Genomic DNA, 27574 nt, shown 5'->3' on the forward strand with positions numbered 1-27574 from the left:
TTAATTGCTGAAGTCTCGTTAGACATCATTTATCTCTTATTTATCTCATTTGTCTCATTTCTCTCTCTCTCTCTCTCTCTTGTTGTTTAGTTCAAAAGCAGTTATCAGCTTATGTTAGCAATTAAAATACAATTTTCTTGGTCTTTGTTAGACACCCTTCATGCAATTGATGATGGTTAACAACCCCACAAAAGATTTTCTGAAACTTTAGGGGCAAATTTTGTTCAAACTCAAAATGGCACGACAATAAAATGTTTATGTTCCACTGCAATTACTAATCAGAGATGTATTATGGACAGAGTGTGCTACATATCAAGAAAGTAAACCTATTTTCACTCTTTATACTTTTTATAGCACAAAGTCAGACACAATCAAATATAATTATTGGTTACCTTATGTGATGAGCTCACTGTAATTTAAGTTGGCAAAACGTGATTAAGCGGTGACCATGTGGCCATTTTCCTTGCCATTTCAACACCCATGGATAATGTGATTGTTCCAAATATTTTCAGGAAAATAATGGCAACGGTGTACGTTCACAAACATGAAAGGATGGATGCATATTGTGGCCACAGTGTTGATAATTGAGCAGCACAGTCAGAGTTATATATGCAGAACGAGTTGATGAAAGCAGGATTTATGACTAATCACAGTCTGGAGACCAAAAGACAAGAATAGATTTTGGTGTCACAGTGGAGGAGGAGGAGGATAGGTTTGGGAGGGTGCAAATTGTTAAGTTTAAGCGAGGAGCCATATTCATATTAATAAATGATAATCCCTCTTTGATAGTATGTGTATTTGTTTCCTGTGCAGTGAAAACCCGCTGAGGCCCCTGCTGTGAAAGATTATGAAGTTTATGTATATAATTATTTATTTTAGTATTGGTCCTCCTGCCACACTGTTTATTTCAATAGTAGCCTACCTCTATTTAGTATACACATCTTAAAACAAACAAGTAGCCTACTGTATTGTTGTCATCTAGCTGAGGATCACAATTGTTCAAGTTACCCCCTTTTCGAAAGCCATACATCCAAATAGCTGTGAGTAAAGAGCGAGAGGGACAATACTTTGTGATAATGATCTTGGCCTAAGCCGTGTGGCCACATGGCGCACAGGCAACATGCTGATTATTTCTTTGAAGTGGCCCGAATGTGTAACTATAAACATCATTTCCAAGCCCGATTGATTGACTGCGCGATGAATTTGGGGGCAGTTAGCCCTAAGGAGAAAATAGCCCCGGCGTGTGCGGAAATGCAGCAACTATCCAACAGTAAACAAATTATCTGAAGTGAAACAATAACAACCACAGGCGATACAAAGTACCGGCCTGTGTCATAAATGTGCCCATATTGTGACGCAGGATGGTACTTTGCTGTGCAAAGTCTGGAGCCTATTTGAAAGAACTGAGCAGTCATTATGTCAAGGTTGTTTGGTCTTGATGTAAACAATCACATCCATGTTGGATCATCTGGTTAGAAGTTTAAAACAAACAAACAAACATGGAATAAATCAAACATATTGGCACACATTGGATGATACTGCGATTAACATATTACATTTTGCATTTCATTGATGCAAAATAAATAAATAATGATGTCATTGTCACTGCAACTTTCTGTTTATGTTAGAAAAACAAACACATTTAATGTCTAAAACTGCTTTTCAAAACTGCCCACTATTTGTTATTCAAACCTAAAAGGATATTGTTAAACATTTTTGGCAACGACAAAATTTAATTGTTGCAAAGCAAATGTGAGATATTAAAGCTCCAAAAGAAGTTGTACTTATTTTAAGGCATGCCTTTTGTTTACTGGCTATTGGTTGCACACATTGTTTTGTGTTTGTCTGAGTAATTGTAATCATAGACAAACTTAGAGAAAATCATATTCTCTCCGGATGATAACCTTTGCTGTTGATTTTCATCAACACGTTGGTATTAAATCTTTCATATAATGACTGTGCTGATCTCCTGCTGTCTGATTGTTTGCAGAATCTTTTCTAATCTCTGAACATTTAATCTGCAGTTACATCACATCCATCTTTGAAATGTTGTTCTGCATATGTTAGCCTGTGAATTGCAAAAAGAGCAATTGAGTGCTATGACCTTGACTGTTTTTGTGAACTAAATAGGGTTGGGCAAGCAGATCATTGTCAAAATCTGCAGGGTTTCTTGTGGGGGGAAAAGGTAGCTGTCTGATATTGACAGATAAGCTCTTATCAAAGATATGAAAAGGCAATATGCATGATTTAGCAAATCCAAATTGCTGAGGAAAACATTTATCTGATAGTGCCACTAATCCCCACTCCCTGTGGGTGGTATGGGCACCCAGTCCCATTTTGTGTTGCTGTGCAGACGTAAACCAACAAGATTGTTCAATTCTGCCTATTGCAACACCTGTAATCAAGAGACATTTGCAAATTGGAAGGTCTGATCATACCCCTTACCCACCTATCGATGATTAGTTTTCTCTCTCTCTCTCTCTGAGCTGCTTACCATCGTTAGTGTTGTGAGAGTGTTGGAGCCTATGCCAGCTGTCTGTGCCCAGTTGTACAAAACTCGGTTACTTTTTAACCTCTGGTTAGACTTAACCGACTGTTAACTTTAACGGCATCATTATCTTGTCGTTCAAAACTCAGTTAAATTTAACTGGCTGTTGACTTGACGATAAAATTAACACACCTTAAGGACTGCCACTAACTTTTTAACAGTGTGGTTAACTCCAATGGCGTTCATGGCTAACGCTGCCTTCATGATGCCAGTTTAGAGCACAAAAGAGTGAGCCTTGACTTTGACATTGGTGATACTAATACTAATTATTTACCATCTCAACACAAATTGTATTTTTCTGTTTCTTGGTCACTTCATTGGAATGTTAATCGCACTGACCAGTTATCATCAACCATAAAATAAATGATGTGTTCTTTGTCAGCATACAATTGCTAGAGGTGGTTGTCGATTGGCACTGTTCAGCCTTGGCAGAGGTCTACTGTCAGTTACCACTCATGGCTGTTGTTCTCCAGACTTACTTGTGCACAGTGTTTAGCATTTTTTTTCTCCAAAGTTTGTTGAAAGTTGGTACAGTGGCAAATGAGATTACATTTGAAAAGTCTAGAAAGATGCATTTCTGGTATTTTGGTCTGCCTCTATGTCAGTATAAAATATTCTAAATTTCTTAATATTCATGACCATTTGCACGTATCGTCACTTCCGCCATGGGAACGCCCCCTCCTGAAACTATGGACGGCAAAAGAACCACTTGCCTGGATTGTAACAATTGAATCGTGTACAGCGTGAAGTCCTTTGTCTAGTCGATTCAATTATAAAATGGTCATATGGTCAAAATGGTTGCAACTGGAATTCCCCCAGTACAGGCTTTCCAAGTAAGTGGTGGCGATTAGTTGCGCGTAAAAAAAAATTACTGGCATTAAAGGAAAGTCAAATTAACTCAAAATTAACATACTAATTTTTACACCCCTAAATGTAACACATTAATGTAAACCCAGCCTCCTCAGATAACCACTCCACTTGTCCACTGGTCCCTTCTAGTGAAGACAGATTTGTTGAAGAAAAGTCGGTGTTCCACCACAAGTCTCTCTGTCACTGATACACTCAATGGCCACTCTGAGATTTTAGTCAATGGATGACAGCAACTGCCGAGATTCCGGTTTAATCAAGTAGGCCTCAATTTCCATTCAGCTTTCTAACTGTTGGCTTCAAGGGGATAAAACGTGCACTTGTTTAAAGAAAAAGCAAAACTTGTCCTAATTGCTCAGTGTGATTATTGGAGGCCTTTTGGTTTCTGCCAATATTAAGAAGTCTTAACAATTTCTTTTGATCCATTATTGTTTGACTTTAAGGTCAGAGGAGCAATTGTTGGCCCACGCAGGATTTTTCCCTTTGGGCTTTGCTTTTACTTTTATCGTTATGCTCTTTTAGACACATTTTGGCCATGGCTGCAGTTCTACATCTTAAACTCCTCACATGGGCTCTGCCATTGTGCTACTTGCACACAAACTTTCCGGGTCCAACAAAGGACTAATTCTAGTACAATTGGTGTTCTAAACATACCAAGCCAATACTACATGGTAGATGTAAACGAATGCTAGTCACCTATTGTCTGAGCAGATTCACCGTCATTGAACATTGCAACATTTTGATGTGTGCATATGTGTATGAGATATGCAGCAATAAAGAATAATAAAACGATGCACATGTGCCTCAACTCTTATATAATATACCCCAAGTTTTCTTGCTACATTTTGTCTTTTCTTGAATGCAATTTGTCTTTTACTATGACAACAGTCACATGTTGCATTTTTTTTTTTTTTTGTGTGTATCCCATTCTGGTTGATTTATTCAAAATCAAGTCAAGTTTATTTATATATCACTTAATCACACAAAAGTCTCAAAGGGCTTCACATGCCCACAGTTGACAAATAGCAACGACATCCCCTGATCAAACCACAAAAGGGCAAGGAAAAAAAAAAAAAAAAAAAAACATCAGGCAGTTTCCTGCTGGATTATTTTGAAGTGGCTGGATCTGAGCCAAATTGACACTGGCAATATTAAGGTGTGCTGGGTTTATCTTGACCACCCACTAAAGTTATCATGGTTCCTTGCCCAACAACCTTTCCCATATTGCATAAGTCTGCATAATTAAGATTAGCTCATTAGACCTTCCTTCTCAGCAAATGGTAGTTTCTTTTAGGGTCTCACTGGCTAATGCCTTATCCGAGATAACCTTAATAAGACCAATTAGACTCATTGGGCAAAGATAAATTGTTGTTTTTAATGCATTGGTGCTTGAGGAAAAGCAGGTCTTGGCTCGAGAAGTGCTACGTCGTATACACACATAAGACGTAAGAACACGTTCTGGTTTTGTGATGTCTTTGCTTTTGGCTTATGATGGTAATTGCTGAGAAAATAAGAAAAATCACAAGCAATGTCAGGAAAGCATTACTTTCAGATGAGTGTGATGTATGCCGGTTAAGACATTGTTTTGATAGGCAGGTTAATCATAATAGGGATTACCACTACCCACCATTGTCTCTACCCCTCTTCACCGTACCGATCCCCATTAACAAACGCTCTACCTCTAATGGAGTTCACTGCTCACCACTTTCTGCATGATCACGCAGCAGAGGAGTGCAGCTAATAGCAGTTGCACAGTCGGAACACATGGGTGCTAGCTTGAGTTAATGTATGCTGCTGGAGCACTGTTGGGAGACGAGATGGTGTTATCTGCCGTGTGCACAGGCCCAGCTTGGCTGTATGAGGACATCCTTCATAAATGAACCAATTTGAGGTGGAACAGCTGTCTCTGAGTCTGCACTTCAGTCCTGACATCACGTTGACACCTCGGATGCTTGTATCTCATCTTTGCATCATGAATAGCAACAGAACACATTTGTAGCTCACCCTCAAGAGGTCTTTAAAACATGTGTTTGACAAGAGATGTGTGTAGAAATTCACATATGTTGCCATTCCCATTTATTTTCCCTTCATGTTGCACTTAAGCAATTGACTGCAGCCATTAAAATAAATACATACATAAATAAACACATAAATAAAAGTCTGAATTATCCGCCTTTTTGTGCTTCAGGTGGAGAGTCAATGTTTTCCCAGCAACCACAGGACTTGGTTGTGGTGGCTGGCCAACCTGTGACATTACCATGTTCCATCCCTGGTTACCATGGTGTTGTACTGTGGATCAAAGATGGCCTGGCGCTCGGGGTTGGCAGGGACCTCTCAGGTAAGGAGCACACAAATATATATATCACACCACATTGATATTAATAACCAAATGTTCAAGATTGCCTCTCTGATTATTTTTGGCCTAAATCCGTCAAATGTTGACACTGCTTGAAAATCATAAACAAATTCGACTCACAACACATCATGTTTCCAATCCAAATTAATCCGCTTGCATTTATCAACTCATTAGTCAACAGACAGTGACCGCTTCACCAATGTTCATCAAAGATTTATGCATATTCAGCCTTGAGAGAAGGTATTAACACTCATCGCTAACAATTCCAGCAGTGACATAATGAATGAGAAAATCCATAAACACGTTGAATATCCAAATCATTTAACAAATTGTTTATTAAATTACTTCAGTGTCGCGATCTAATTAAATCTGTCAGCGCTCTCATCACAGCATGGTATGCTACTCAATAGGTGCATGGAACTTAGCTAATTTGACTCACACGTGTCGGCATTGCTCGCCCGTTTGAGGGCATCCTGTTAATGTGTATGTGGAGGTGCTGCTGTATCAAAAAGAGTTTTCTTCAGACTTTCACCAAAAGCATGATCTCTTTCATGGAAATTGCATTAAAATTTACAAAACTCTAAACTTCTGGCTCTAGAATTGTCCTTACTACTCAGTTACAACACAACTAATGACATTCTATCGACCATATTTTGCGACACACTCTCGCGAGTATAGTTAGGACCCCAACTAGTTCTGGTGGCCTAACGAATCACCAATGCCACCAAAAAAACTATAATGAAGCACAGTCTACTTAAGATGTACTAACTATGAGTTCTTCAACCACGATTTACTACATAAAAAATAAAAAGTGTTATGGTGTTATGGTGATCGCATACGTTGAGTTTTATTTTTGTAGCTAGCGCATTTGCGGGTGGGCAAAAATGCCGGCGGATCCTGACTTTTGTTCAAGTGCAAGGCTCGCTGCATGCTTGCCAATTTGGTGGACCACTCTCTACCGTCTGAGTGTCGGTGCAGGGCAGACAGCTGGTCTCATTGGGGCAGACAGATAACAAGCTCCAAGGACATGTGTGGTGGATGTCAGACAAATGTCAAAATTGTGAACAGAAGGCATTATTATTTTTATTATTTGTATATTTTTTAATCTTAGCAATGTGTGACATTGCTACGGTGGTCTTCAAGTGCTCACTTTGCTATCTTGGGACTCTTTACTTAAAGGGAATTAGAGGAGCCACTTTAATTGGCCGTGATTGGAGTACGCTGTGACGACACCCTCAGTGACACACCCCCGACCCCTCTCTCACAAACCCACTGTCCTATGCGGCCTGTGAAATTACCAACACTAGGTCTAACCCACCACCACGCAAGATTTATGCCAGTCACGAAAATAGTCCTAAGTCATAAACTAGATTTATAAGTTGAGACCAAATTAATACCAATAGGCCCTGGCAATGTGAATGGAAGGAATCTACAAAGTAGTATAGGAATATATATAAACAATAACCAACATTCACAATACTTGAATTATGGTTCAAACGTACAATTATTTAATTGAGCGCTACTGTCCCTGTAGTTTTTGTCTCGTCTTACTCAGAATTCAAAAGTAAGCAATTTTCTCGGAAGTTGAAAGACAAGGTTGTCTTTCTTGCAAAAGCAACAAAAGATTTAATGAGTTTGTAGAAAGAGGCAGGTTGAGGTTGAAAGTTACAAGTTAGACCAGCCCTAAACTATATATCCAGTGATGGACGGTCCTCGGGCAAAAAAAAAAATTGTAATTTCAACAGGGCACATTCTTTTCATGTTTCCAGAATGATGTAAAAGCAGCATGATCTTTTTTCTTATCGCAGCAGTAAAATATACAAGGACTTGTATAGGGTGAAATAGCTGCCTGCCTGGAGAAGATAGCTCCCCAAAATACACTATGATACAGACTGAGCGCCTTGTATTCAGGCGGATGACACTTTCTCGAAATAAAGAGCTCCGCAGCTGTCCTTTTTATCACTCCTGCCTACATAGACATTCAAGGCATTCTGCAATAAAATAGTGATGGTACATGCAATGCAAGATGTACACGGCGAAAAGAAAGCGACAGCTGTATACATAAAAAGTGTGCCAAATCAAATGTTGCGTGCAGCATTTCAATGATATACGTCTGCTTGGCTATTCAGCGACAGAGGCTGCGTGTGCAATGGCGTGCTCCGTCTGGGACCAGCCGCCATTCATGGCTTTGGGTGATTAAAATGAAACAAACCGTCACGGTGCAGCACTCGAAATAAACAACACAAAAGCAAACGATAACTCCGAATTTCCTATATCCTTTTTGTCATTCTGCTGAAGTAGGAAGTGAAGTAGGCCCTCAGAAAATACCAATCAGTGTCATAAATATGCATGATATAGCACACATCTCCTTTGTATGGTGATTGTGGCTTCTAAAAAAAAAACAACATCAAATTAATTCTTAGTTGCACACATGGTGAAAGATTGAGCATGAAGTGTTTGTATGCTTGATGTGGATGGCGCTTGGCATATATGCAACTCATAAACAAATGCTCTTGGGATGAGAATGTGACAGTTGGTAGACGTCCATCAGTGAGCGAAAGTGCATGTTTGCGTGTGTGTGTTTGCGTGTGTATGTGCATGTCAACCTGAAACCTGTTCCTATCCCCTTGTGTTTACATTGTGTGAAACACGTTCTAGGTGAACGCTTTAACTCATTAGGCCGTGCCGCAAGTGTGTGTTTGCTTACACACACAGGGACCCACGCACACATATCATTGATCCAGCCTCAAGACAAATCCATTCCCCCTTAATGGATTCATTACTCCTTAATGGGCCTATTTTACATTGTTTGGTTTGGGTACCACATTACGACTCTGAAATTTCGCTGACTACGGAGATCGATGTCCCTGCGTAAGAACACATCACATGTACATCATCATCCGTCACCTGGTACGGCGTGACATTTTTAGTCCTACTCGCAACATTTATGATCATGCTGCCTATGTGGGACAAAATGACAAGAGAACAAGCAACAGTATACATTCTACCTGAAATTCAAATTAGTTTCCCTTATAGAGCCAGTTAGAGAGATTAAACTAGAATGCAGAAATGTTAGACTGCCACAGGCACAGATTAACTGATTGGCCAAATTACTGCGGAACATTCAAAGTCGTGCGCGATCCGTCCTGTGAAACTGGTCCACTTTCAATTTGCTCTCATTCCAAAATGCCACCATGATAATCGGTTTAAATACCGTATTTTCCGCACTATAAGGCGCACCTAAAAGCCTTCAATTTTTTTCAAAAGCTGACCATGCGCCTTATAATCCAGTGCGTCTTATATATGGATCGCCATCTTGGATCGCTAGCTAATACTAATACTTTACTTCAGAGAAAATAATAAAACAGCTGTTTATTCATTTTGGGAGTGAATGGAGTTGTCAGAAAGCTGGTTTGTAATCTATTAATAAAGTTTGACTGACCTATCTGACTGTTTTGTTGACATTCCCTTTAGCGCAGCACCATCTAATGGATGCATAACGTAACCCCAGCCTCTACTGTAGCGCCTTATATATGGAATTTTAAAAAAAATATGTCATTCATTGAAGGTGCGCCTTATAATGCGGTGCGCGTTATAGTGCGGAAAATACAATTTAAAATACAATTTGAAAAAAACAATGCCAGTCTTAAACTTCTGTCACCATCACAAAAGATTATTATTGTTTTTTATGGCAATGTTTAATCAGCAATTTAATAATCATAACTGTCACATTAGCATAAGTTAACAACTATCAATAATTTTATTAACTGTCACCTGAGTATCAACTGATTTCAACCATTTTGTCCGCTAAATCCCAACAGAACAAAACACTCTTCACTTGGTGCTTTTTGTCAAAGAACACAAAGATGGATAGGGGAAGCATCAGCCCTCATAAGATAAATAGCGTACGGACGTGTCTAGTTTTCTTTTAAAATCAGTTTTAAGACGCTAGTACGTTATGCGCTCATGAAAATAGAGATGCTTGTCTTTGGAATGTGGGAGGAGACCAGGGTACCTGGAGGAGACCCACGCAGGCACGGGGATAACATGCAAACTCCACCCAGGAAGGCCGGAGCCTGGACTCGAACCCAAGTCCTCAGTACTGGGAGGCGGATTTGCTAACCAGTAATCCACTGTGCCGCCTGGTTGGGGAGCTTAACACCTCCTAAATTAGGCCAAATAATGCCATTGTCTAAAACATTTCAAAAGATTCAAATCAATTCTTTATATTCAAATAAATAAATAAATAAATAAATAAATAAATGACCTTTATGCCTTACAATAAAATTCAACTTTTTTTTTTTTTTTTTTTTTACCTTCAAAAATCTGATTTCTGTATTGCTAATTTGTTTTCCCCTCAAAAAAAGTAGGCGTAAATGCATATGACATTATTCAAGTGAAGTTTTGCTTTATACGTTATTGTCGTATTCTTTGATATGCCATACTTCTCTTAAGGCCAAACAGTAGGCATAAATGTATCTTTTTCCAATTTCCACATAAAAAAAAAATTTTTTTAATAATAAAAAAAACTAATTGCTTCCTCTTGAAGTAAATGCAACTTTAAACACAATCCTTAATATATATTCAATAAAACATTTTAACTATTCAACAATTTAACAGCAATGAAATAACACACTTGTCCTCGTTGTGATTAATATACAACAACAAAAATATAATTGAACATTACATGAATGAACAGGGACGGCACGGTAGTGGAGTGGTTAGCACGTCCGCTTCCCAGTTCTGAGGTCTCCGGTTCAAGTCCAGGCTCGGACCTTCCTGGGTGGAGTTTGCATGTTCTCCCCGTGCCCGCGTGGGTCTTCTCCGGGTACTCCGGTCTCCTCCCACATTCCAAAGACATGCATGGCAGGTTAATTGGGCGCTCCGAATTGTCCCTAGGTGTGCGTGTGAGTGTGGATGGTTATTCGTCTCTGTGTGCCCTGCGATTGGTTGGCAACCAGTCCAGGGTGTCCCCCGCCTACTGCCCAGAGCCAGCTGAGATAGGCGCCAGCAGCCCCCGCAACCCTTGTGAGGAATAAGCGGTCAAGAAAATGGATGGATGGATGAATGAACAGTGGTGCTTTTTTAAAATATTAACCTTGTCCATGAAAATATATCTAATATCAGGCTTAAGGTATTCCCTTTGTATATTACACACTACACTGAAAACATTCTTTGATGTTGCACTTAAAAACAGCAAGAATAGAGAGCTATTTCTCGTTGTGATTGTTGAGCCGTGGAAAGTTTTCATCTTGTGTACGCCACAGAAGTAGATCAACATGTCTCTAAATCACTGCTTTTGGAACCTATAAATTGGAACTATGTCTTTGACAATGTGCAGTTTAACTGAGATTGTGTTATACCAGGCTGCTCTCTTGTCATACAATGTGCAAATGATGCCGCTCACGTCTGTTTCTTAACGAGAGTTTTCAGGCTCCCTTCTGTGTTCTCCTAAGTTACGAACTGAGCAGCATTTGCTGCTGTGCGTCTCTGTTTCAGATGTTGAAATAATTTGGCTGTGCTACTTGCTTTGGTTACAACAGCCTCTGAGCATACTTTGCAATGAACAGTTTTATGCTTATTGTCTCACGCTGCCAACTCAATATAATTCCAAATGACAAAACTTTGCCCTTTAGGAAACTAGCTCCTCTCTGTTCAACATCATGTTGTCAGTGTAAACAATGTGGGTTAGCGGGTCACTTTGAACTATGAAAGACACTAGGGGATAAAAATCATTTGATTTAATTTTATTTAAAGAACATAAAAATTGACCTGACAAAAACTCGATTAATCAATAATAATAATAAACACTAAATATTTCTTAACACAACATCTGTGTTGTTAACTAGTCTATCTTTTCGAACGTGTAGGGGAAAAAACGCCCGAAGACAGATGCAGAAGAATTACTGTAATCGTATGAATGTGTCAAATGAAGCAGAGGTGGGCATTCTGTCAGTTTTGATAGAATATCCGTCCATTTTGTTGACAATGAACTAATGACTGAAAAATTGATGGACCAAGCACTGCCAGAACTGAAGTTTAGTGACAAAATGTCGGCTTCATGCAATGTAACAGTGATTCCGAAGGGGTTAGCATGAGATATTTAAAGCATATTTTAAGGAATTTGAGATTTTAAGTTTGAATGTTGGTTTGGTCATATAAACCAACATTGCTTGCTGTAATGTCAACGAGCATAACAAAACCATTTTTTTAAAGTCAGTACTGGTGCCAGAATGCAGTACCTAAATGTTCTCGAGGTGAACCGCAGTCAACTCAAGGTATATCATTGTGATTATATAATGATCATTACCCTTGTGATCCACAATGTCATCATAGCTTTGAATCTCATCAATGAACATACAGTAAAATTGAAACTCAATGATTTTCTGGATGACCTTGCGCACATAATGATGCGTATGCTATTTCTGGCCCTTTTCTGCACACGGCAAAGGAATGGCTTTCCTCGTCAATGATTATTAATATTATTAATTGAAGCTTTTAAATGTGATGGCTCTATATTAAACCCTTTTACTTTTACAACTGGCTTTAATGTGATGGCGCTATTTTACTCAATGTAGGACACATTGTCACAAAATATAAAATTTAAGGATAGAAGTCAATATCACCTTCAGTCTCACATTGCCAACGTTGCCGGTGAACTTTTTTTTTTTTCCTTGCTTTGGTTATAGTCTGTGTAGCTTTAATGTTGATGTGTTCCTTTGTCCTTGGTGCTCCTAGCGTATGGACCCTTAAGATTAAAAGCTGCACGTAGGAGGGTGAAATGCAGAGAGTGGCTTAATCGGCTATAATTCACTGCACCAGTATAAAATGAAGCCCACTTCATGCTCTATTAAAGACAACTGGATTCGATGAACCAACCATCAGTAATTGGACTTTGAACAGATGATGTCTTTCGCAATGGAACAATTCAAGGATTTGCTGCCAAGATATAAGAATGGGCTGCTCAACCTTTACAGTGAAAAACCGAAGTGTTTTGGCATTTTTGTTGCATATACCAGTCATCAGGTTGCAGTTATTGAAAAGTCAATATTTCCCACAACATTGTCAGATTCATATTTGGAGACCTTTAGGACGTGAGAAATATGCGTGTAAGTTTACTTGTGATTCTGTGCAAAAATATATATAGCTTGTCAACGCCATACGTCATCAATATCTGTGTGTCTACCCAAGCAACACACTCACAGTGAATAAAATAACACCTGCTGTAAATCAAAACTGGAGCAAAAGCACAGACCGGGGATATTCATGCTGATGTTTGTGGCTGTGCGAGCCAGGTGAAGTACTGTCAAGGATTGTTTAAACTTGTGGGAGTTTAATGTTTATCATTTATGTATCATTGCTTGCTTTTTGTTTGTAGTTTTCACATATTTTCAGTGCATGGGCATGCAGGTTTTTTCAGCTGTTCAGTGAATTCAATTGTGATTCTGGCACATAATTAGACAGTAAAAAAAGTAAAATCATACAAATAGTATATTTGACGGACCCAATATAAGATCATTCTACCCTGGTTTTATCTTAATTTGACATGAAGACCACAAGGAGGAAAATGTGTTTAGGTTTCTGCAAGTTTTAGTGCGGAGTGCAGTTTTTATTATGAACATACCTATTCAAGTTGTTCCATATTTACACATCCTCAATAATTACCAAAACTGGACTGAAAGGAAAAGGAAATAGGTCAAGAGGGGGGCAAGCAATTCCAGAACTATTAAAAAGAGCTGGCTTCCTTGTCAAACATACTCTTTGTACTGCTTATTTTCCCCAATGGAGGTTTGCACTCAGCATTGCACTTTGAAAGCATATTTGAATGTTAGTTAAGGGGGGTAACTCTAAATTGTGTAAAATGTACTGTATGTCTCATAAATATTCCCATGCTTTCCGGTATTATTGAACTACAAATCATTCGATTGAGCAAGCGACTGGAATTAAACTCTTTGTGGTTGCAGTCAAACATATTCTTCTTTTATAACCTCCACCCAAACTCATTAACATGTGCTATAAAACTCTCAGATGCCTTATTACTAACATATGAAGTGAGCAATTGCTATGATCTCCATGTCTGCGGCTGCTTTAATATTTTCTTTTCAGAATCAACAACGTGCCTGTCTTTGAGTTTAGCATTACTAAGACAATCTCCCACTAATTCCTTCATTCATATGACTTAAGATGTGATTAAAGTGAGTAAATATGTTTGTGCTGCAGGCTATCCCCGCTACACAGTGATTGGCGACCACGGCTCCGGTGAACATCATTTGCGAATCCAGCGTGTGGAGCTGATGGATGATGCTGTGTTTGAGTGTCAGGCCGTCCAGGCTGCTATGAGATCCCGTCCTGCCCGCCTCACTGTGCTTGGTGAGTCCAAATGAAACCTCCAACATGATGCCATACAAAACCACTACTTTTGTTGTTTCATGATAAATAATATGAGAAAACCCATCGGCAAGACTGTGCAAAGAAAGTAGCTACCCAATTTCCCAAAACCTTGCTAAGGAGTCGCACATGGGTCAATGAAGTAGTGTTACATTTTGGTGAGGATCTATGCAAAGGGAGAGATACAGCAATAAACTGACTCCATTGAATCCATCATGACTGCACTGTTCTGGTTGTCTTAGAAAATGTTTCACTTCTCATCCAAGCAGGCTTCATCTGTTCATGCATATAGGTTAGATGGGACAGCTCTAGCTTATCTATCCTACGTGCATGAACTGATAAATCCTACTTGTCTCAGGCGAAACATCTTCTAAGACAACCACAAGAGTCCAGTTACAATTATTTCAATGCCCTGAGAATGAAATGACCTCGATGAATGAGAACATTCACAGTCTTACGGAAACATAATAGCACCAAGTGTCTGTTTGCCATCTTCAATGAACAAAGTACTCGTCCGCCAACAAAAGAGCTGAAGGACACGCAATCATTCAGTCATGCAGTCAATAACCCTCTCAAAACCCAAATATTGACTATATTTAGGTCTTGAAAGCCCATGTACAGATAAACACACACAAAAACCCAAATATGCTCTTATTCAGGTTTCTAAAAAATGTGAACAAGACCCCTTCTGTAGCCCGAATATTTGTTCATTTAACTCATTCACTGCCAGTTCAGGACAAAAAAAAAAATCTTTGACGTCTAAAACCGTCTATGGCAGTGAATGTGTTAAACACAATTGGAATAACCTGGTTGAACGAGGCATTAGTTTGTATTCTGCATATGCTCTATTTGCAAGGAATTTTGGTACGCACAGGAACTTGTATGTCAAGTAAAGTCATCTTTATTCATATAGGCGGCGACCATCCTACGTTGCCACTCGCAAAACGAGTTTAACTTGAATACATTGATTTCTCCATGTCATTTTCACATTATTTTCAGTCTCTGTGACTGAAATGCCACAGTGTGCCTCTAGACAAACACATATATACACATGGTTAGGGAATACAGGTCCAGAGAGAACAAACCCTGCAGCAGTTTTAACCATAGGTGCTTCTACTCAACAGGTGCTTCTATCAGCTTGTTTACCTGCCAGTTAAGTAGAAGCACCTTAGGACCCGTGGTTAACCCTAATATTAATTGCATGTAAATGTAGTCATTGTGGCCTTGGTGGAGGGCTGCTCTCTACTGAGTGATATTTGAGGTACATTTCCGAGCTAGAGTAGGCTTGGACACCATGCAACCTGACACATTACATACAGGTGAAGAGTTCTTTTTCAAAATTGTATGAATCCATTTTGATCATTCTGAGAAAAAAATCCCTAGAACTGAAAGTTCTTTGGTTGTAATCTCTCGCATTTATGTCTTTTCTGGTTTTCAAAACTTACATTAATTTCATTCAATTCATTTCGCTCTCTTATCACTTAACTACCAGTTGCATTCGACAATTCAAAATTCCTAGGGATTAGTTATTTCTGAGCACAAGAATCCAACCAATTTTGACCGATTTGATTTATGGTACTCTGGGGTAGCTCAATGATGTGGATACTAATCTTCAACCGATTTTCCACGCTGCTAATCAGCTCAACATTTCTGGCACAACGTTGCTCTATCTGGCCTTTCAAAAGCATCCTGCTGCTTCCGACAGCTCCCCACCTCGGAGGACGGACCGTTGCTGTAAAGATATCTTGGAGTCAGTAAGAAGAGAGCAAAAGAAAACGAGAGCGTTGGGAGCGTAGGGGGGCTGCCATGCCGTACCCTCGCCACAAGCGACTGATCCACCTTATTGATCCGGCCTAATGAAAAGCGAAACTAACGATTTGTAGGGGAAAGGGTTGCAGCAGAAACAGAGAGGGGAAGACAAATAATGTTTCCTTGGCCGCCCTGCAGATGGATATGAGTGAAAAATCATTGGTACCTCCATGCAGAGCTTAAAAGGTCTTTTAAACCATTTTAACTTTTAGCCCTCACTCTCTTTTTCTTGTAGTTTCACAACTTTGCTATTTGCTATGAGATGTAGACGCTGCAAATTTTAGTATCAAGGAATTCTATTAACTTTGAATTGGAGCCTCAGTGGCTCAAAAACCCCCCAAAAAAAACGGAGCAAGCAGGTGGTCGCCTAACACTAATGGATAACATTAGCAGTCCTCTTCACTTCCTGGACTAAACAACAGTGTATAATCTTTGAGCACTCTCGTCTAATTACTAACAAATGAGGAGAGCGTAATAAAGGATGTGTCACAGACCTTCCACGTCTTCATTTTAATACTCACTGTCACTCAAGTGATAAGGTACTGTGACATGTGAAAAGTTGCTACCTAGTCAGCGGCTGACGCTAACATCTGCCGTTGTCATCCTCACTTCGAGGATGTGAACCAATAATGAGCATTCTTACAAAAACATCTTAATTTTATAATCAAATTAAGACAATGTGGTAAAAGACTCCACTAATATGCCTTGACATTCTTAATGGGGTAGATGCCACGGACTGCCAACTTCCAGGTTTCACACACCAGCACCGTTTCCGGCCATTGCTGAGACACACAAGCCGCGTTCCACACATCACACATCACCCCTGCTTCCCCCAGCTGTGCGCTCGTGCCCATCGCCGGGCGCGCGCAGGGTCTTTCAGCTCCCTGAAATGCTTCGGACAACTGAGACAGACACACTTGCACCCGTCGACGGGAACACACAATCTAGGGGCACAAGAGCGGAAGCGCAAGCAATGGGACGCGTCCCACATGTAGCAAACAGCAACCGACACACTTGCACCCGTCGACGGGAACACACAATCTAGGGGCACAAGAGCGGAAGCGCAAGCAATGGGACGCGTCCCACATGTAGCAAACATCAACCGGAAACAGCGCGTCCTCCGTGGCATATACCCCATTGTCACACAAGTATTACTAGTAGTAGTTAACAACCAAAACATGTGAAGTACATTAAATACATCAATAAAAGTATACTTTTGCCTAGAAGTGATTATGTAAAAAGTACTCAGTGGGAGCTCCAGATAGCTAGTGGCTATTACTAGCCTATTTGAGGCTTATGTGGCTTTTTAATGGATGTTGTGTGCTTTCTATGGTTCTGACAATATTCAAGTCTTTACAAGTTTGGGGGCTCCTGAATTTTAATCCTTTTCTCCCAATTTCTCTATGGAAAACCCTGTGGTCAAACATAGTTATAATTTAAGACTAAAATTGATCAAACTTAATGATGGAGGAGAAATTATTATAAATGCTTGACTTTAGAGTGCAAAAAACGAGAGATGCAGCAGTGGTGTTGAGTGCATTTAATCCAGGGTAACATAGAGGAAGCCTTTATCGCCTATTTAGATGATTGAGGGTGAGGGAATTTATCATTCTTCCCAATTTCCCCATAAGCCCTAATGGAAGGTGTTTGTTTAAACCCCCTGCCAAGCAAGTAAGTGGAGTAGAGAATGCAGGGCCAGGGTGAATTCTGTGCTGATGTGTATGTGAGCTAAGGGAGGAGATATACAGTATGCATGGCAAAATCCAAGCTGTCAAATACTTGCCAGCCAAGACGGACCATGTTTATTGACATGGAAGAAAGCTACGACCTCACACATCTGTGCTTACAGTATGCACATACCAACTCACACACCTACAGTACACACACCTACACTCACACAACCACTTCCTATCCAAGCTGACAACAGAATGAATATAAAACTTTAACCTTCATATTTCATGGCGCTATATCCATCCAAAATCCACTGTGTGGACTCCACTCCACTCTGGAGTGTGATGAGCTTGGGCATAGCGCTGATATTTATGAACACACAGGGTAGGACTTTTCCCCATCCAAAACAATGAAGTAAATATTGTGTTTTCATGTTTTATTAAGGTTGTCCTTGAAAGACACACAACTGTGCTGGCCTGACACTGCTATACAAGAACACATTTTCACTGTAGTTAAAATAAATAAATAAATAAATAAATAAATAAAACCTGTATAGAAACGGTGTGTAAGCGGCACACTGAGAGAGTATCCAGTAATTTTACTATGAGAATAATATTACAAGAAAAAAAAGGTTTATTTTTGCAATATCATTGTATTTATTAATTTAGTGGGCGCTTAATACATATTTATGAATTAAATACAATGACATTCCACACATATCTGACTTCACCTTGAGCAAATTCATCAAATCGTCTTATACTACCTGTGCCAATACTTGGACATGGTTTCAGCAGGTGTAAAGATTAATCTACTTTCACCCACTGAATTTCCAGCGCATGTCAAAGAAAACACCTTCGGTACGTCGGTCGGTACAACCATCTTGGAGCAGAGAGATCAACCAAATTTCCAAACAAGCACACAAGGCTTGTGTCGGCACGGAAATCATATTTTTTTTTACGCGCAAGCACAGTTGTTCTGTCTACAAATATAGAGTCCGGTTGTATCAAATTGTGACCATTATTGACCAAAGTAAGTCATTCTAAGGATGTATTCAACACAGTGGAATTTAATATGATAGTTAGCTCCTAGTATATACACTACTTTAGGTCAGCATATATATATATATATATATATATAAGCTCTTTTTTAGGAGCATTTTTGTTTTAAATCCCATTGACCAGGGTAAATAAATAATTGTACTGCTTAAACAAATAATGGGAAAATTTACTGTAGAGTTCTTGAATGTGTTAATGCTCCCTTTCCTCCTATTTTGGCAGACAAAAGATGGACTTATAACTAGGCATGTAACAATAACGGCAATATTATATCGCTATATTAAAACTACCACAATATTGTCGTTATGTCACGATATAATTGCAGATTATTATTGACTAATTTTATGTTTCTTTTATGTTAAAATTTTCTTTTCTGCTGTCTCTCTGTTTGTGTGTTTATGATGTATGTTCAATAAAATCAATCAATCAATCAATCAATCAATAATAAGCAGCACATCTGTTAAAAGAAATGTTATTTCCATTTGTGCATTTCTAGCACCCTCCGGTGGCTAGTTTTAGTGCAGTTTAATTTTCATAAGGGATGTTCTGGCTCTTTTATATTTAAAACTAATTGTCAGATGAAGGTGAACGCAATCTGCTTGTGTGGTGGAATATGTGGAGGATCTTAATGTGTGCATTCATTAGCAAGTAAGTGCCTCAAATATTAAGTGTTATTAGAAATTCTAGCTGGTTTTATATGTATTGTTATGTACAAAAGACAATATTGGGATGTTTTGATTTGATTTTTTTTTTTTTTTTTTACAATATTGCGACCTTATTTAATATCTTAATAACTTCCCCACAATATTGTGATAATTATTGTGTCATGAACTTCATATTGCGACATTGTATCGTGATGTTTCGATATCATTACATCCCTACTTATAACTACTTCTACTACATTGCAAATAGTTGCATAATTATAGTAGACAGACATAATGTACGATTATTTTTGTTTCTGAGAAAAAAAATAACAGCAAAAGACAGAAAAAGTGTCACAGATAATCCTATTCTGTAAAGCAAACAAGAATATATAAAAGTTATGTTTTACATTTACACAAAAATAAAAATGTCTTTCTTAAGCGCAATTTTATGTAGCACATAACAGGCTTTTGCTTCATCTAAAATTACATGCACAAATATTTAAACTTTTTCTAATTAGGCACAGTACATGCCAAGAGAATAATGCTCATTCTTGAATGACACTGTAAAAATGTGTGTTCCCCCCAAAAATATTACTTGGTGCACCTTGTTGCTGAACAACACAACGTGTTGGCCACGGACAACACCACCTAAAGAATACTTCCTTCTTCCTATTAAATCTATAATTAAATCTTAGGATTGCTTGTGCCTTCTCCTCCACGTCTTTCCTGCATTCCTGTCTAATCCTCGAATTATATGCATTTGTGCATCTGTGCGCTTACCTGAGGAACTTCTGGCTCTCAAACAGATGTAGAATGACAGCACTGACAGAAGAGTTTTGGTGATTTGGGCCAGTGAGTTATGCATGTTCCTGCATCTCCCTGCACTATAGGTATTCCCTCTTGTCCTCGTCGTTTTGACTGCTTTCTTTCCTGATCTATCCCAAACTCAGCAAGCTGTCGCAGTTGGTGACAGACGGCCCCATGCATGCTTTCTTCTGCACAAGACAGACAACTCAAGCAGCTCATTGTTGTTCAGGACACGTCAGCTAAAGCACAGCAGCTACGCATTACATTTCTTCTCTTTGCCCTCCTTGTGAGGGGACCTCGTGCCTTCATTTCCAACTCCAAATTGCTTTTTCTCAATTGCTCTCACTCTGGGAATGCCAAGGGGTGCTTCCAAAAATGTGCCCATGCGTCTTTTGCAGAGGTCTCTCCCAAATTAGGTATAGCCCAGTGGGTTCAATATCAGATAAATGCTTAAAAGCAGTACTTTAGACTAGCCTACTGTCATATACATTCTTATTTTTTTTAAAGACATATTACATTAGCTCTTAACTAATGTTAGCATTTGCACATTTAGCATATAAACACGGACTTTTTGTAAGTCCGTGCATTGCATGTAAAAATAATCCCACAAATAATGACTAACTTAAGTAATTTCAATCACAACTAATTCTAGCCCATATCATTGTCCAGTATAGTTAAATCTTACCTGATACAAAGTGTGCACTGCAAACACGAGCATTGTTGATGATAGTCTCAGACAGTCCAGTCCTTTCGCCTGATCGCGTTTCACCACAGCCGCCTGCGATTACTCTGACTGGCAGAGGCTGGGATGCGATAGAATTTCAACTTTTTGTTGGTGCTTTTACAGTTCTGGCAACCAAAAACACAAGACAACATTTTCTCCAGACAACCAGCGGCGTTTACTTAAGTTCTAGCTGCACTTGCCTTCAGCGGCAGTTGTTTTTGCCTCCAGTGAACGGCGTGACGTCATCGTGACGTAGGCCATGAAGGGGTCCATTGTCATTGTCATTGCGCCTCAATGGGAGTGGCCATTGTTAAGCTCTAAGCTATTTTTTAGGCTTTTGCTCAAAAATTACATACCCAAAATAAAAAGAGGATATCTCTGCAACCACAAGGTCTATTTGAATAATTCTTGTGTCGTAATAAAGGGAACACTTGTGAGATTTGTTCAGATGTGTAAATACCAGTAAATATGTGTCTAGTTAAAAGTAAATGAAGATGGCACAAATGCTAATTAAATTAGTTGTAATTTGAGCTGTGTTTGGGGCATGTAAAGCTGTCAAATATATTCTTGTAGCCCCAGTTCTGCAGTTTAATTTGATGTGTGACATCATTCTATTCTTTCTTCTACAAAGTTCGAGAGGCCCCAAATGGGGAGCACTCGGGCTTAAAGGGCTACGTGACATCAGATTGAAGTCAGGGTCCTTTTTTTGTTTCTGACTTCACAACTCGGACCTTCCGGCTGAAAGGGGCCTTCCAGTGCACATTTCCTGGTCTGAGGTCAGAAAAGTCCGACTTCCCACCTTCCTCGAATGCAGCATAAATATAAGTAAACTGATGAGACAGAGAGGAACAATTAGACAAGACATGAGTGGTTGAAGGGAGCTGATTGGTTTGCACAACGAACCGGGTTGATGAGAACAGGAGGAAACAAAACGTAATGAGTAGGGCATGAAAAAGGCAGATAGAAAACAAGACATTACATAAAGCAAAACTAAATGTAATCGAAACAACAGATAAACTATGACAACTACAACATTTTCATTTTAAGATTTACTGTCGCGGGGTGGCATGGTGCTAACAGTGGGTAGCACGTCCACCTCCCGGTTCTGAGGACTCGGGTGCGAGTCCAGGCTCCGGCATTCCTGGGTGGAGTTTGCATGCTCACCCCGTGCCCGCGTGGGTCTTCTCTGGGTACTCCGGTCTCCTCCCACATTCCAAAGACATGCATGGCAGGTTAATTGGGTGGTCCGAATTGTCCCTAGATGTGCTTGTTCGTCTCTGTGTGCCCTGCGATTGGCTGGCAACCAGTTCAGGGTGTACCCCGCCTACTGCCCAAAGCCAGCTGAGTTAGGCTCCAGCACCCCCTGAGACCCTTGTGAGGAATAAGCGGTCAAGAAAATGGATGGATATACTGTCACATTTACGTCACAAAATAGCCAACAATTTCATGGCATTATAAGAAAATGCAGTACTTTGACTCTGCATGAGGTTCCGATATTTTTCTAGATGTAATTAAACAGCAAGCAAGCAGAGTACAAGTGCAGCATATGAGAAGGAAAATTTGCGCAAGCGCGGACAGGAAGTGTGCTTTTATACCAATGAGAGGGGAAAAGTAGCGAGTGGTCCCGGGTTTGCAGTGAGTCAGACCTGTAATTAAAGAGGAGCAATCAATCTGTCCCACTGACCACACTACTTATGCCAAGACTATCGAATAGCTGCAGTAAAGAGCTAATTTAGAACCATTAGGGACTGCCGAGTTTGCAAACAGCCCAGTAATGATGATGGCTGATTCAAGTTCAGGGCTTGGACTCTGTATAACTGTCAGACCTGGCAGTAATAAGGTGGACTAAGTGGATGATTTTAGATGAAAAGAAAGGACCAAATTAAATGAGTTTCATGTCTTTCATTTATGATATGTTATGGGTCTTTTTTTTATGATTTCCCTCAGCACTCACAATGAAAGGATATGAAAATCTCTTTTACTGTTAAATCTGCCTGTGTGCCCCAAGTGCTCCATTGGCGCTATGCAGTCATCCCAAAGGAACAGTAGGATGGTAGAATAGGACTCAGTAGAGGCTCGACAATCTGACAATCCTAATTTGCATATGCATCCAAATTGCTCACCTTATATAATAGATTCTCCTAATGCCTGAATGTTGTCTTCATGATTTATTCCGGGAGAGCAGATCTGCAACAGGCTTTAATGGGTGCTTGCCTAGCCAAAGTTTTCTCAGAAATCACATTAAATGTTTTTGTTTTCCTTCATAATCCTGCTAATGTAATGAAAGCAATTAATAAATACAGTGATGGAACAGACACGTCGCAGTATAAAGCGATTGCCGCATGAAATCTGTATACTTATGATTATTTTCTTTGGCAGGGGCCAAAAAAGCATCTGCCCCCCCCTTTCTCTAAAAGGCTTTTAAGAGTTTTATGTTCAATTTAGTTGTGTGATGGCTGGTGTGATTTCTGAGTCCTATCGGTCACATATTGTCAGATTATCCTCTCATCTCCATCATGCCATAAAACGCTTTTATGGCTGCCTTCTATGCTTGACATTTAATTAACGTCCGAGTGCTGTGTGCTGTGACAGCGAGGATGCATCTCTGCAATCAACTGTGACAGTTCTCCTGTTTTTTTGGTGCCATTTTCTTCCCTAAGTGACAAATGTTAGACGTCACTGGGTCAGGTTGCTCGTCACACGCTCCCTGGCTATTTACATATACCACACAACAGTACAATATAAGGAGATCTCTGTGACCTTGTTTCCAAGTCAGTGATAAAGGACAAAAAAGGTGAGCGCATTTACAATCCACACTCCCCCTCCTTCCCCCTCATTTGACCAGATTAGCACATAGTGTCGTCTGATCTGCTTGTACTGACCTGAGAATCCCCATGCTCTCCAAACTCTCTGCATATTAATAATGAGGAGTAGATAAAAGGGAGCCGGACAAATGAACACTGCATTTTAAACTGAAAGACAGAATGGCAACCAGTGTGGGAATTGTCTTTGATTTGAAGTCCGGCCGTACTGAAATAATTGTCTGGCCCAAACTTTTCCCATAGCACTCGTTCATACTGCACTCTATCCAATTGTCTCTGTAGATACAAGGTACATTCATTTCAATTTGTCATTTATTTGTCATGATATTTCTAATGTAATATTAGTATTTTTGCCACCACACTTGAAAGACTAACAATGAGTCTCCCCGGGTAAAGCAACTGGACTACAATGTGTCTATCCATCACAACTCTAAATGCACCACTACTCTTGCAAAGTTTTTTAGTGAACAATTTATCAGTTATCCAAAGGAAAAACAAGTTACTTAGATGTGGGCATTCATAAATTTCGCTCTTTACAACCTAAGCAGCACAGCTATTGTTGCACCTGAAAATGCAAACTTCAGCATGTGGTATTTAACATTTTTACGATCCACCACCCACCATCAAACACACATTGCCTGGGGGTGTATACCTAAACTATAAGATGAATTAGACCTACAATAAAACAATGAGTCAGCTGTATGGTTTCCACATGAAGGCATTCCTTGTAGTTTGATGCATTTTTAGATATTTCACTGAAACAAAAAGCAAAACGTAAAAATTGATTGAAAAAAAAGTAGTAATGCTATTTTTTTTTTTTTTTTTTTGTCTTTTCACCCATATTATGCATGCTGGTTCACAAACTTCAGGGACATTCTACCCTTACCTAAACCCTTAGTTTCGTTGTTTGACCTTACAAAGGCAAATTTTAAAATTTCCCAATGTCCCCCCAAATGTCCCAAACACCCATTGCTAGCACAAAGTGAAATAAAATTGCATTTCCCAACAACCTATACTACATTTAAAAACATAAACTCAAATGTGCAAAGAGAGATCAATAAAGGACAGGCAATTTGCAACAGTAATCCTTTGGGTAATTCTTCCGAGCAGTTATCGTAAAAATGGTTGCAACAAACAAATAAAATTATATGATGTTGGTATCCCCGAATGTGACAATTAATACAAAAACTACAGAGATAAGAATAAAATAAATAAATATACAGTAGCATGGTATGCACAGCTTTTGCAGCACATCACATATTCCTTTATACAAGCTGTCACACCGCCCAATTATACGTATTGTCATTAAATGTGCAAAGCAGTGTCCCAAATTACATTTCCTTTATTTGCATTCATCTCCGGTGCAGTCTGACAGCATAAATCTAACCCATAACAACCCTTCCTTCCAATCATGGCACTTGTGTAGAGAGATTCGACAGCTGCCTGCAGCCTTTGATTTCATCTCGCCCCAGATCTGCATTGTAATGAGCATTCGGGTCAATCAATAATTCACTGCAGTTTGAGTTAGATTAAAAAAAAAAAAAAGAAAGAAAGAAAGAAAGAAAACAGCTCATGGGTAAAAGACGAACAGGACTTTGATCAATGGCATGTAGACACGTATATAGTGCTTTTGAGATGTTTCCGTCTCGCTGTTGTATTTGTCGAAGCAAGGGAAGCAAAACATATGTGGTGTCAGAGAGAGTTAGGGAATTACAATTAATGTTGATATTTGTATTTGTATGTACACATATATTGGCAGATCTATTCAAGTGACAGAGTTGATCATGTATTGGATCTTCTGTGATGTACAAAGTTTATTAAAATGTCCATTTGCATCTGTAAGCGATTATTGTTGACAATTGAATCCTTGCAAGTGTCATTTTCAGTTATTTGTAATATAGAAATATACACCATAAGGGTTGGATCTACTCGCTGGACACATTAGACAAACCTTTACAATGTGATGGTCTACAATACAAGTGATCAAGAATCATGCCTTCATAATCACATTGACATTCGGTTTTCATTGTAGAAATATAATTGTTGTTGTTTTTTAGGAGTAAATTCAGAATTAATGGCAGCTATTTGTGATGTGATAATTTGTTGTAAATTTGCCTTAGACTAGTTGACTTCCTTAAACCATCAGGTAAACTCTTTCTTTCCAATTAGTGCTGTCACTATCGAATATTTTTAGAATCAATTAATCGACTAATCAGATTCATTTTAATTTTGCATTAGTGTTTTACAAAATCATTTTTTCTATGATTACTGTTTATTAATTAACCAGTCATTGGTGTTTATTTCATACTTCATCTTTGTATAGTGATTAAAAAATGGCCGGAGCTAGATGTCGTAATGTTACCCGTTCGGTCATTGTTTTCCAAAGTAAAAACAGATGTTGGCAAATGTCTTATTTTGATAAAACACAGGAGATAATCAGTTTTCTTTCATGAAGGAATACATAAATCAATGAACAATTACATGTTGAAATGCTGAAATCAGAGGATTTGGACAATTTAAAATAAAAAATGTCTCCAAACGATTACTTGATTATTAAAATAATTGCCGAATGTAATTTGATAGTCAATTACTTGTAGATTACAGTAATTGGTTAATTTTGACAGCTCTATATCCAATTGAGCCATTTTAGAGATGTTTCCTAAATTTTTTTCTTCGACTTGTTCTTGTTCCTTCTTTGCTAAGTGCAGCATCAAACAGTTTAACACCACCGTTTATTTTTCGGGGCTAAACAAATAAAAATATAATGGATTTATACTACTGTATATTCCAGTCAGTTCCTGTCATTTAAATGATGTTATCATATTGTGATCTCGACTCCTTCCTCTCAATGTCTCCATTTATAGTTCCACCCGAGGACCCCATCATCAGCGGCGGGCCAGTGGTGAGCCTGAGGGCCGGCGACCCTCTCAATCTGACTTGCCATGCCGATAATGCAAAGCCAGCAGCCTCCATCATCTGGATCCGCAATGGAGAGGTCCTCAATGGGGCCATGTACTCCAAGGTAAGCTTAGAGGTGTGTGTCACATAGCAGGTTTGGACACACTGGGGTGGAAGGGGAAATGGGGCTTACATGGAAGAAGTCTGTTCTCAGGAGAATTTAGTAAGATTTTGTGATGTTGTTTAGGTTGTAGTTTTGTTTTTCAGCTTTGTTTGTTGTTGTGACAGGATTTGCCATTTTCTTGGAGAGCATTATGGCAGGTGTTTGCAAAAGCACACAGAACATATTGCTTTAGTATATCTTGCTACAACATTCCGTGAGAACACAACGTTGCATGCATTGATATAATTTCTAGACAGATCCGGAACCAAAACACCTGTTGGTGAACATCTTTGCATTTGCTGTAAATAATTACTGCGAAGGTGCCACACATGCAGAGTTGTTGGTGGACCTTTGCCTCACGATCCAGATGGCTCCTTGAAAGCAATTCCCTTGAAAATCCAGGTTGGTGTTTTGATAACAAAAACACTTTTTTTTTTTTTTGGTCCGTCATACAAATCAACTGAGACAAGCAGATGGCAAGATCATGGAACTATCAGTGACGCGTCCCTGCTGTTATGATGTTCTTCTTCAGTTGCACTTGTCTTCATTTTTTGTCAACCTGTTTCCTAAATCTGTTCAGCAGATTGTCATCTCTGTTGCTGATTGACAGAATGTGCTTCTCCTGGATTTTAACATTCACCACCATTTGCATCAACCTGGTGTCATGGTCACTTGAGCCCCTCCAACTCTTGACTGACATTTACCCCCAAGGCTAATAACGAAATCAATGTTACCATGTTCTATTTCCATTTGCACAAATGGCATAAAGAGAACAAGTACTTTCAAGCACTAACATCTCCCCTCTTCTCCTCTCCACTCGCT

The 27574-nt window shown here is 39.2% G+C and overlaps 2 protein-coding genes across 10 annotated transcripts in view; one reads left to right on the forward strand and one right to left on the reverse strand.

Annotated features, from left to right (window-relative positions):
* kirrel3b (kirre like nephrin family adhesion molecule 3b) overlaps positions 1 to 27574 on the forward strand; it is a 181643-nt gene that overhangs the window by 102804 nt on the left and 51265 nt on the right. For all 9 annotated transcript variants that reach the window (XM_077540829.1, XM_077540830.1, XM_077540834.1 and 6 more), the window contains exons 3-5: positions 5604 to 5753; positions 13992 to 14141; positions 26556 to 26713. In XM_077540829.1, coding sequence (XP_077396955.1) covers positions 5604 to 5753; positions 13992 to 14141; positions 26556 to 26713 — 458 coding nt within the window. The remainder of the gene's footprint in view (positions 1 to 5603; positions 5754 to 13991; positions 14142 to 26555; positions 26714 to 27574) is intronic.
* Positions 19021 to 27574, reverse strand: part of LOC144033067 (C5a anaphylatoxin chemotactic receptor 1-like) — a 463289-nt gene continuing 454735 nt past the window's right edge. Inside the window, exon 2 of the mRNA XM_077540839.1 lies at positions 19021 to 19030. The gene's annotated coding sequence lies outside the window, so the exon portion shown is untranslated. The remainder of the gene's footprint in view (positions 19031 to 27574) is intronic.

This window comes from Festucalex cinctus, chromosome 13, assembly GCF_051991245.1.
Source record: "Festucalex cinctus isolate MCC-2025b chromosome 13, RoL_Fcin_1.0, whole genome shotgun sequence".
Classification (NCBI taxonomy): Eukaryota; Metazoa; Chordata; class Actinopteri; order Syngnathiformes; family Syngnathidae; genus Festucalex; species Festucalex cinctus.